Raw genomic sequence first — 12500 nt, 5'->3', positions numbered from 1 at the left:
TTTTGTGATCAAATAAATCAGACTTGGTGAGCAGAAGAGACTTCTCTCAAAAACATTAAAAATCTTTGAGCCGGTAGTGTAATATTTAATTAACAGGAGAAATGAGTCGTTTAAAATGATTAATTTTTATAGTTATTTATATAATCTTTTAAGTGCAAACTTGAAACAACTGATAAACTCAGATTTTTAACGAGTTATTACAGAATCTTCAGAAGATCCTCCGTTATGCCAGATCTTAGGGGTTTTTATGCCTCCAGGACTTTATTCGGTTGATTTATATTAGTGCTATCAAATGATTAATCCAAAATAAAGGTTTGTGTTTACATAATATATGTGTGTGTACTGTGTATATTTATTATCTATATATAAATACACATGCATGTATATATTTAAGAAAAAATTTATATTTATATTTAAAATATTTTTGTTATCAATATAAATATATACATGTAAATATTTTCAAAATATATACTCAGTGTATTTATATATACATAATAAATATACACAGTACACACATTATGTACAAAATAAAAACTTTTATTTTGGATGCGATTTAATCATTTGACAGCACTAATATATATATATGATTATTTTTTTAATGAAGTAAGGCTTTAGGTTTAATCAAAGAAAAAACTTGCAAGTTTTTTATTTTCGTGATATTTTGCCCTGTTTTTGCTTTGAAATCTGGAGTTTTGTCATGTTTTGCGTCTGGTTTAGTTTGTGTTCTGAGAGATGCGTGGAGATCTGATCCGACTGCTCTGTTGTTAAAGCGCTGTTTCTCTGGTGGTGTGTGTGCAGATAAGCTGTGTACGGTGGTGTACTTCGATGACTGCGTGTCCATCCGTCAGTGTAAGCAGTACTGCGAGTCGATGGGAGGATCGAAGTACCGCTGGTTCCACAACGCCTGCTGTGAGTGCATCGGACCCGAGTGCCTCGACTACGGCAGCAAAGCCGTCAAATGCATGAACTGCCAGTACTGACACGTGTTTATATGTCCTTTTTATTCTTGCAGATTGACGTGTAGCCAAACATGATAGAGAATAGATGCATAGTGTTCATATTCAGCTTTTATTATGAGTCCAGGTCTTTATTAAGACCGATTGATTTCATATCAAGTTAAATCCTTAGTTTGTCTTCAGCTAAATCTCTGCTAGTAAAGAATAAAGTCTGGTGTTTCAGAGAGAACTGGACAGTGTCTGTGTTTGATGTTGAAGTGAATCAGTGAAGCATCGTTTGATCTGAATGCGTGTCGGTAACGAGCGCTTAATTTAATGAGTTTAATGGGTTCTTCCTCATGCAGTCGCTCCACTTTCACTGAGAGACAAAGACAGAAACACAAAGAGCTCATTGAGACGAGCATTCACTGAGAAATCACCGCAGCTCATCCAGAATCACATTCCAAATATTTGCTATGAACTTAACGGGTTCCTAGTTTTACTGAAGTTTAGTGAATTATCTGTAAAAAAAAGTTAGGTTTCACTTTATTTTAAGGTGACCTTGTTACAGTGTGATTACACATTTAAGTACTGAGAAATATTAATTAACTACAATACTTACTATATCTGACCCTGCAGCACAAAAGCAGTCATGAGTAACACAGGTATATCTGTAGCAATAGACAACAATACATTGTATGGATCAAAATTATACATTTCTCTTTTATGACAAAAATCATTAGGATATTAAGATCATGTTCCATGAAGATATTTAGTAAATTTCCTACCATAAATATATCAAAACTTCATTTTTGATTAGTAATATGCATTGCTAAGAACTTCATTTGAACAACTTTAAAGGAGATTTTCTCAATATTTAGATTTTTTTGCTCCCTCAGATTCCAGATTTTCTAATAGTTGTATCTCAGACAAATATTGTCCTATCATAACAAACCATACATCAATGGAGAGATTATTTATTCAGCTTTCAGATGATGTATACATCTCAATTTCCCAAAACTGACCCTTATGACTGGTTTTGTGCTCCAGGGTCACAAATGTTTTATTGTTAACATAAAAGTACATCTGGGGCCTCATTTATAAAATGTTGCGCAGAAACCATCCTAAATGTGATCTTATGATCATATCTGGAATATGTGTACGTTTGATTCATAGAGTGAACTTCCGAACAGAAAACGCAGGACGCTTCTCTTTCAGATGTGAAATCTATGAATGATCTTGAACTTGCGCGCAATTGAATGGTTTCAGCTCTCTGCTTGTAAACGACTTCTAATTAATGTCATTAACACATAAATATCATCATAATGTAGAACAGCGAGCTGCAGGAACAGCTTACATTTAAAAAAAACCTGCAATACTCCGACAATAAAGAGTGTGTAGCTCAGACCCTGACGTGATGCTGAGCACTTTTCCACGTCAAAGACCATCTTTATAAATATGAGCGCTGGCGTGGATTGAAGCGTACGCACACTTTATAAATTAGGCCCCAAGGACACCTTAAAATAAAGTGTTAGCAATAGTTTAATAATCTTTCATCAAATTTGTAAATTGACTCTTAAAATGTATACAATGTTTAATAAGGACCTAGAAGAAAATACTGTCATCATTCAGATCAGCTCGATAAGAGTGAAGTTAATCAATATTATATGAGTTCGGTTCAGTGATGATCAGTTCTACTGAAGGCAGTGATGCAGTGATTCAGTGTTGAATCAGTTCAGTGTTGAATCAGTTCAGTGTTGAATCAGTTCTGTGTTGAATCAGTTCTGTGTTGAATCAGTTCTGTGTTGAATCAGTTCAGGGTTGAATCAGTTCAGGGTTGAATGAGTTCAGGGTTGAATGAGTTCAGGGTTGAATCAGTTCAGTGTTGAATGAGTTCAGGGTTGAATGAGTTCAGGGTTGAATCAGTTCAGTGTTGAATGAGTTCAGGGTTGAATCAGTTCAGGGTTGAATGAGTTCAGGGTTGAATGAGTTCAGGGTTGAATGAGTTCAGTGTTGAATGAGTTCAGGGTTGAATGAGTTCAGTGTTGAATGAGTTCAGGGTTGAATGAGTTCAGTGTTGAATGAGTTCAGGGTTGAATGAGTTCAGGGTTGAATGAGTTCAGTGTTGAATGAGTTCAGGGTTGAATGAGTTCAGTGTTGAATGAGTTCAGTGTTGAATGAGTTCAGGGTTGAATGAGTTCAGTGTTGAATGAGTTCAGTGTTGAATGAGTTCAGGGTTGAATGAGTTCAGTGTTGAATGAGTTCAGGGTTGAATGAGTTCAGGGTTGAATGAGTTCAGGGTTGAATGAGTTCAGGGTTGAATGAGTTCAGTGTTGAATGAGTTCAGGGTTGAATGAGTTCAGGGTTGAATGAGTTCAGTGTTGAATCAGTTCAGGGTTGAATGAGTTCAGGGTTGAATGAGTTCAGGGTTGAATGAGTTCAGTGTTGAATGAGTTCAGGGTTGAATGAGTTCAGGGTTGAATGAGTTCAGTGTTGAATCAGTTCAGGGTTGAATGAGTTCAGTGTTGAATGAGTTCAGTGTTGAATGAGTTCAGGGTTGAATGAGTTCAGGGTTGAATGAGTTCAGGGTTGAATGAGTTCAGTGTTGAATGAGTTCAGGGTTGAATGAGTTCAGGGTTGAATGAGTTCAGTGTTGAATCAGTTCAGTGTTGAATCAGTTCAGGGTTGAATCAGTTCAGGGTTGAATGAGTTCAGGGTTGAATGAGTTCAGTGTTGAATGAGTTCAGGGTTGAATGAGTTCAGGGTTGAATGAGTTCAGGGTTGAATGAGTTCAGTGTTGAATGAGTTCAGGGTTGAATGAGTTCAGTGTTGAATGAGTTCAGTGTTGAATGAGTTCAGGGTTGAATGAGTTCAGGGTTGAATGAGTTCAGGGTTGAATGAGTTCAGTGTTGAATGAGTTCAGTGTTGAATGAGTTCAGGGTTGAATGAGTTCAGTGTTGAATGAGTTCAGTGTTGAATGAGTTCAGGGTTGAATGAGTTCAGGGTTGAATGAGTTCAGGGTTGAATGAGTTCAGTGTTGAATGAGTTCAGGGTTGAATGAGTTCAGGGTTGAATGAGTTCAGTGTTGAATGAGTTCAGGGTTGAATGAGTTCAGGGTTGAATGAGTTCAGTGTTGAATGAGTTCAGGGTTGAATGAGTTCAGGGTTGAATGAGTTCAGTGTTGAATGAGTTCAGGGTTGAATGAGTTCAGGGTTGAATGAGTTCAGGGTTGAATGAGTTCAGGGTTGAATGAGTTCAGGGTTGAATGAGTTCAGGGTTGAATGAGTTCAGTGTTGAATGAGTTCAGGGTTGAATGAGTTCAGGGTTGAATGAGTTCAGGGTTGAATGAGTTCAGTGTTGAATGAGTTCAGGGTTGAATGAGTTCAGGGTTGAATGAGTTCAGGGTTGAATGAGTTCAGGGTTGAATGAGTTCAGGGTTGAATGAGTTCAGGGTTGAATGAGTTCAGTCTGAATCAGTTCAGTGTTGAATCAGTTCGGTTTTGAATCACTTCAGTTTAGTGTTGAATCTGTTCAAAAACTGTAGAGCAGCTCTACAGAGGATCATCATCATTCAGCTTTAAAAAATATATGTATATTTTGTTCTAAAAATTTTTTTTTTTAATGTTTTAGATTTTTTTTTCTCTCTCAGATTCTCATGATTGATCAACAGAATTAATGTTTTTGTCCCTTAATAATTTCCACCAATAAAAGTTGATATCAAAAACTGGATGACTAGCAATTTCTGCTAATTATTGGACCAAAAACTTTTGCATGTAATAACCTAGATCACGGTCTAATACTTGATGGCTGCTCTGTAAATTCTTCGTCATCAGTTAGGAACCTAGGCGTACTTTTTGATAGCAATCTTTCCTTCGAAAAACATGTTTCTAGTATTTGTAAAACTGCATTTTTCCATCTTAAAAATATATCTAAATTACGACCTATGCTCTCAATGTCAAATGCAGAAACATTAATTCATGCGTTCATGACCTCGAGGCTAGATTATTGTAATGCTTTATTGGGTGGTTGTTCTGCACGTTTAATAAACAAACTTCTTACTAGAAGAGTTCTTACTAGAACCAGGAAGTATGATCACATTAGCCCGGTTCTGTCAACACTGCACTGGCTTCCTATTAAACATCGTATACATTTTAAGATCTTGCTATACCTATAAAGCCCTGAATGGTTTGGCACCTCAGTATTTGAGTGAGCTCTTATCGCATTATAGTCCTTCATGTCCGCTGTGATCTCAAAACTCTGGCCATTTGATAATACCTAGAATATCAAAATCAACTGCAGGCGGCAGATCCTTTTCCTATTTAGCACCCAAACTCTGGAACAATCTACCTAACACTGTTCAGGAAGCAGACACACTCTGTCAGTTTAATCTAGATTAAAGACACATCTCTTTAACCTGATTTACACATAATACACTATCACATTTCTATAATTCAAATCCGTTAAAGGATTGTTAGGCTGCATTAATTAGGTCAACTGGAACCAGGAACACTTCTCAAAACACCTGATGTACTTGTTACATTGTTAGAAGAATGGCATCTACGCTAATATTAGTCTGTTTCTTTCTTATTCCGAGGTCACCGTAGCCACCAGATCCAGTCTGTATCCAGATCAGATGGTGGATCAGCACCTAGAGATGACCTCAGGACACCTAGATGACCCCAGAGACTGACCCCCAGTGAAGACCCTGTCTCCAAGACGGCCATCGGGACAAGACCACAGGAACCAGTCCTCTGCACAATCTGACTCTGCTTTAGTCTAGATTTAAACTGCTGATATAAAGCCACCCAGCTCTATATCAAGCTGATGTAAAGCTGCTTTGACACAATTTGCATTGTTAAAAGCGCTATACAAATAATATTGACGACTTAAAAAGATGTAAAAGTATATAAAAATGCTAATACATTCTGTAGACTTATCAGTTTATATCTGAAGCGTTACAGTTTTTCTCGATTGCTAACACTATAACGGATTCATTTGGCCCAATTTATAAACCATTCATACAGTTCTCCAAACAAAGACATGTTTTTTAAAACTTTTAACACATTTCACCTGTTTTCACACACGTTCCAATTTGCTCAGTGTTTTCTGCAAAACTACACAAGAACGGCATCATTTAGCACAGGTTTAACCATGTTCTCATGTAGAAAACACACAATATAACTACCTCCAGAATCACAAAAGGAACATGAATAGCACACATTTATCCCTGTGTGAACATTCAGTAGCACACGGCAGTCAGAGTCTCAGGATGATATGAACAGGAGCACAGCTGATTATGAATCCTGGTAATGATACAAAGAGAGATTGGAGGAGAGAAGACAGATGAAGGGGGTGAGGTCAAGGGTCATTTGTTGCTGATGAAATATAAAGCATTATAGTTGAGCATGTTCTTGTGCATAGAACGATCTTAAGGAAAGCTGCCTGCAGGATCCTCTACAGGGTTTTTACACGACTTACACTTGACAATTACAGCTCTACAGATGAGAGGACTTGTACTGTAAATACTGTACCACACAGCATCTAACTCATAACTGTTGAACTGATCTGTAGCCGAGCACTTCTCACATGTATTTGTGCAGAAATGAGCGTTGACTGTCTAGGGGAGGAAACATCTTCTGTCAGAAGACTAAGAAACTGCTATAGTATAACAAATAAGGATATTACTGTAGAGCAACTTGGCAGAGGATGCAGGATTGATTTATTTGTTTATTGCTGTACAGTAACTGACAGTATATTCCAGTGTGTTTACTGTATATTCTGTTGTTTGGTCTTTGTACTTTTGTCTTCTAGTGCTATTCATCTACTGTAAGATATCTTTACAGTCGTGTAATGAAAGTACACTTTTCTGAAAGTTTATTGGTGAATTGTACTGTATCTGCACCGATCTTTTTATGCCGTATACTGTAACAGTCATTGAATAGCAAGATGTTTCCCAAACGCAGGTTTTTGTAGCAGTGTTTTGAACTGATCTCACTAGTGTTCTCTCGATAGTGCAGTATTCTGAGTATTTGACAGGTTTGTGTGGCATCTGAGGCCAAAGATTAGATTCTGACAAAAGAGAATGTTTTTGACTAAAATGTTTGGCTTTGACCTGGAAGTTTGAAGTTTGCACAAGTTGGTGTAGTTTTGAGATTGTGTTTATAGTTGTGAGAAAATGGTGAATTGTGTTTGCAATCGAGAAAAACTAATACTTTATAAGGTTTTATTTGTTAACAAGAACCATCAGTTAACAGTACTATATTAATGATCCGCTCCACATTTACTAATACATTATTAAACAAGTGTTTTCATTAGTTACTGTACTGTGAGCTAACATTAATAAATGCATTGTTAATTCATGTTCATTAAGGCTTTAATGTTAATGAGTCCAGTGTAACGAAAAGCAGTGATTTTGTGTGAAAGTTTATTGGGCAGATTAAGAGAATAACATCAGCTATTCATGATCAAAAACACAGCAGTATGTACAGAATGATTAAAACTCTCCGGTCATGAGATTGAAATCCGTTAAAAACACTCGAAACCGTCAGCGCAACAATGTGCTGCGATTAAAAGAGCGACGCTCAGCCCTTGAGATCAGAGTCTGTCTCTGAAGGAGGAAGGAAGACGCGATTAAGGCTTCTGTGGTGCATTCTGGGACAGCGGGTCAGTACGTGGAGGACGTGGTGCTCATGGCGTCCTCGTTGAGACGCGTGCTGCCGGGATGAACGCTGGCGAAGTATTTAACGTCTTTATCCACGTCTGTCTGCAGAGCGACGAGTGTGTGCTCCAGCGCCTCCTGCTGGCAGCTCAGAAAATACTCTACAGACAGAAAACAACACGCCATGAGCCCAGGACACAACTACAGATACACAGAGGGGGAAACAAGAAAAGAGATAAAGAAGGGGGAGAGTTAAAATATTAAAAAAGAAAACAAAAGAGGGAAAAGAAAACTAAAGGAAAATTTATTAAAAAGGAAAAAAAAATTATGAAAATAAAAAAAAAAGTAAAATGATTAATGATTCAAATGATTAATCACATACAAAAGTTTTTGTTTACGTAATGTATCTATGCGTACAGTGTATATTTATTATGTATACATGTAACTACACAGTACATATTTAGAAAATATTTACATATATAAAATATAAATATTTAATAAACATAACATTGCTCTTAAACAGTACACATATATTATGTATATATAAATACAAACACATACATGGGTGCGTATATTTATTATGTAAACAAAAACTTATTTTGGATGCGATTAATTATTTGACAACACTAATTAATATGAAGAGAAAGAAAAAATATTAAAACAAAAGAAAAAATTAAACAAGCAAAGATAAAAAAATAAAATAAAAAAATTATATATATATATATGGAAAAAATGAACAATGGGACAAAACAAATGAAATAATTAAAATGATGAAAAAAAAAACAAACAAAAAAAATGACAACTATTTAAAACTAGATAAAAAAGTTTGTTGAGACAAACTTTAAGTTGACTTGAGAAAGCCGGACCAGACAGTTTAAAAGAGGTTGAAAAGTTTTTAGTTTGACGCTTTTCAGTCTGAAAGTCACGTAGTGATCTGTTTGACTCTTGAACCTGAATAAGATCAGCAGTATAGAGGGGCTATACCATGCAGGGATTTAAAGACAAATAATTCTGAAATAGTTTGAAGATTAACATGGTTTGAAAAGCTTAAAGTTTGATTGATAGATAGATAGATAGAGAGAGACAGACAGATAGATACTGACTAGCATGTTGCAAGCATGATTAGTATGTGACTAGCATGTTTCTAGCATGATTAGCATGTTGCTAGCATGACTAGCAAGGTACTAGCATGTTTCTAGCATGATTAGCATGTGACTAGCATGTCGCTAGCATGTTTCTAGCATGATTAGCATGTTACTAGCATGCTTCTAGCATGATTTGCAAGTTACTAACAGGTTGCTAGCATGATTAGCAAGTGACTAGCATGTTTGTAGCATGTCACTAGCATGATTAGCAAGTGACTAGCATGTCTCTAGCATGATTAGCAAGTGACTAGCATGTCGCTATCATGTTTATAGCATGTCGCTAGGATAGATAGATAGATAGATAGAAATAGTCAGATAGATAGGAATAATCAGATAGATAGATAGATAGATAGAAAGTCAGATAGATAGATAGATAGATAGATAGAAATAGTCAGATAGATAGATAGATAGAAAGAGTCAGATAGATAGATAGATAGAAATAGATAGATAGATAGATAGATAGATAGAAAGAGTCAGATAGATAGATAGATAGATAGTCAGATGATAGATAGATAGATAGATAGATAGATAGATAGATAGATAGAGTCAGATAGATAGAGTCAGATAGATAGATAGATAGAGATAGATAGATAGATAGATAGATAGATAGATAGATAGAAATAGTCAGATAGATAGATAGATATAGTCAGATAGATAGATAGATAGATAGAGTCAGATAGATAGATAGAAAGAGTCAGATAGATAGATAGATAGAAAGAGTCAGATAGATAGATAGATAGAAAGAGTCAGATAGATAGATAGAGTCAGATAGATAGATAGATAGAGTCAGATGATAGATAGATAGAAATAGTCAGATAGATAGATAGATAGATAGATAGAAAGAGTCAGATAGATAGATAGATAGAAATAGTCAGATAGATAGATAGATAGATAGAAATAGTCAGATAGATAGATAGATAGAAAGAGTCAGATAGATAGATAGATAGAAAGAGTCAGATAGATAGATAGATAGAAAGAGATAGATAGAGTCAGATAGATAGATAGATAGATAGAAAGAGTCAGATAGATAGATAGATAGATAGAAAGAGTCAGATAGATAGATAGATAGATAGATAGAAATAGTCAGATAGATAGATAGATAGATAGATAGTCAGATAGATAGATAGATAGAAATAGTCAGATAGATAGATAGATAGTCAGATGATAGATAGATAGAAATAGTCAGATAGATAGATAGATAGATAGAAATAGTCAGATAGATAGATAGATAGATAGATAGATAGAAAGAGTCAGATAGATAGATAGATAGATAGATAGATAGAAATAGTCAGATAGATAGATAGATAGATAGATAGAAATAGTCAGATAGATAGATAGATAGATAGTCAGATGATAGATAGATAGATAGAAATAGTCAGATAGATAGATAGATAGATAGATAGATAGAAAGTCAGATAGATAGTCAGATAGATAGATAGTCAGATGATAGATAGATAGAAATAGTCAGATAGATAGATAGAAATAGTCAGATAGATAGATAGTCAGATAGATAGATAGATAGATAGATAGATAGATAGAAATAGTCAGATAGATAGAGTCAGATAGATAGATAGATATAGATAGATAGATAGATATAGTCAGATAGATAGAGTCAGATAGATAGATAGATAGATAGATATATAGATAGATATAGTCAGATAGATAGATAGATAGATAGATAGAGTCAGATAGATAGATAGATAGATAGATAGATAGAAATAGTCAGATAGATAGATAGATATAGTCAGATAGATAGATAGATAGATAGATAGATAGATATAGTCAGATAGATAGAGTCAGATAGATAGATAGATATAGTCAGATAGATAGAGTCAGATAGAAATAGTCAGATAGATAGATAGATAGATAGAAATAGTCAGATAGATAGATAGATAGATAGAAATAGTCAGATAGATAGATAGATAGATAGAAATAGTCAGATAGATAGATAGATAGATAGAAATAGTCAGATAGATAGATAGATAGATAGATAGAAATAGTCAGATAGATAGATAGATAGAAATAGTCAGATAGATAGATAGATAGATAGATAGAAATAGTCAGATAGATAGATAGATAGATAGATAGTCAGATGATAGATAGATAGATAGAAATAGTCAGATAGATAGATAGATAGATAGATAGATAGATAGAGTCAGATAGATAGATAGATAGTCAGATGATAGATAGATAGATAGAAATAGTCAGATAGATAGATAGATAGATAGATAGAGTCAGATAGATAGATAGATAGAAATAGTCAGATAGATAGATAGATAGATAGATAGATAGATAGATAGATAGATAGATAGAGTCAGATAGATAGATAGATAGTCAGATGATAGATAGATAGATAGAAATAGTCAGATAGATAGATAGATAGATAGATAGATAGATAGATAGATAGAGTCAGATAGATAGATAGATAGAAATAGTCAGATAGATAGATAGATAGATAGATAGATAGATAGTCAGATGATAGATAGATAGAAATAGTCAGATAGATAGATAGATAGATAGATAGAAATAGTCAGATAGATAGATAGAAATAGTCAGATAGATAGATAGATAGATAGATAGAAATAGTCAGATAGATAGATAGATAGAAATAGTCAGATAGATAGATAGATAGATAGATAGAAATAGTCAGATAGATAGAGTCAGATAGATAGATAGTCAGATAGATAGATAGATAGATAGATAGAAATAGTCAGATAGATAGATAGAAATAGTCAGATAGATAGATAGATAGATAGAAATAGTCAGATAGATAGATAGATAGATAGATAGATAGATAGATAGTCAGATGATAGATAGAAATAGTCAGATAGATAGATAGATAGATAGATAGATAGATAGATAGATAGATAGATAGAAATAGTCAGATAGATAGATAGATAGATAGAAATAGTCAGATAGATAGATAGATAGATAGAAATAGTCAGATGATAGATAGATAGATAGAAATAGTCAGATAGATAGATAGATAGATAGATAGATAGATAGAAATAGTCAGATAGATAGATAGATAGATAGATAGATAGATAGTCAGATGATAGATAGATAGATAGAAATAGTCAGATAGATAGATAGATAGATAGATAGATAGATAGAAATAGTCAGATAGATAGATAGATAGATAGAAATAGTCAGATAGATAGATAGATAGATAGAAATAGTCAGATAGATAGATAGATAGATAGATAGAAATAGTCAGATAGATAGATAGATAGATAGATAGATAGATAGATAGAAATAGTCAGATAGACAGATAGATAGAAATAGTCAGATAGATAGATAGATAGATAGATAGAAATAGTCAGATAGATAGAGTCAGATAGATAGATAGATATAGTCAGATAGATAGATAGATAGATAGATAGATAGATAGATAGATATAGTCAGATAGATAGATAGATAGATAGATAGATAGATAGAGTCAGATAGATAGAGTCAGATAGATAGATAGATAGATATAGTCAGATAGATAGATATAGTCAGATAGATAGATAGATAGATAGAAAGTCAGATAGATAGATAGATATAGTCAGATAGATAGATAGATAGATAGATAGAAATAGTCAGATAGATAGATAGATAGATAGATATAGTCAGATAGATAGATAGATAGATAGATAGATAGATAGATATAGTCAGATAGATATAGTCAGATAGATAGATAGATAGATAGATATAGTCAGATAGATAGATAGATAGATAGATAGATATAGTCAGATAGATAGATAGATAGATAGATAGATA

At 34.0% G+C, this 12500-nt stretch overlaps 3 protein-coding genes across 5 annotated transcripts in view; 1 reads left to right on the top strand and 2 right to left on the bottom strand.

Moving 5' to 3' along the window:
• LOC306863505 (twisted gastrulation protein homolog 1-A-like) overlaps window positions 1–1183 on the top strand; it is a 12158-nt gene extending 10975 nt beyond the window's left edge. Inside the window, exon 5 of the mRNA XM_079406877.1 lies at window positions 799–1183. Coding sequence (XP_079263003.1) covers window positions 799–980 — 182 coding nt within the window. The 3' untranslated portion in view covers window positions 981–1183. The remainder of the gene's footprint in view (window positions 1–798) is intronic.
• A 585-nt stretch (window positions 1184–1768) lies between these two features.
• LOC306863503 (protein APCDD1-like) overlaps window positions 1769–12500 on the bottom strand; it is a 64378-nt gene continuing 53646 nt past the window's right edge. Inside the window, exon 6 of the transcript XR_013783690.1 lies at window positions 1769–1920. The gene's annotated coding sequence lies outside the window, so the exon portion shown is untranslated. The remainder of the gene's footprint in view (window positions 1921–12500) is intronic.
• Window positions 7145–12500, bottom strand: part of LOC306863502 (serine/threonine-protein phosphatase 4 regulatory subunit 1-like) — a 32085-nt gene continuing 26729 nt past the window's right edge. Inside the window, exon 20 of one of the 3 annotated variants that reach the window (XM_079406872.1) lies at window positions 7145–7754. In XM_079406872.1, the coding sequence (XP_079262998.1) occupies window positions 7600–7754 (155 nt within the window). In that variant the 3' untranslated portion in view covers window positions 7145–7599. The remainder of the gene's footprint in view (window positions 7755–12500) is intronic. The other 2 variants (XM_079406874.1, XM_079406873.1) reach the window with 2 other exon arrangements.

This window comes from Barbus barbus (genome assembly GCF_936440315.1).
Source record: "Barbus barbus genome assembly, chromosome: 44".
Taxonomy (NCBI): Eukaryota; Metazoa; Chordata; class Actinopteri; order Cypriniformes; family Cyprinidae; genus Barbus; species Barbus barbus.
The sequence above is the reverse complement of the archived record's forward strand: the minus strand, read 5'-3'. Positions and strand labels throughout refer to the sequence as shown.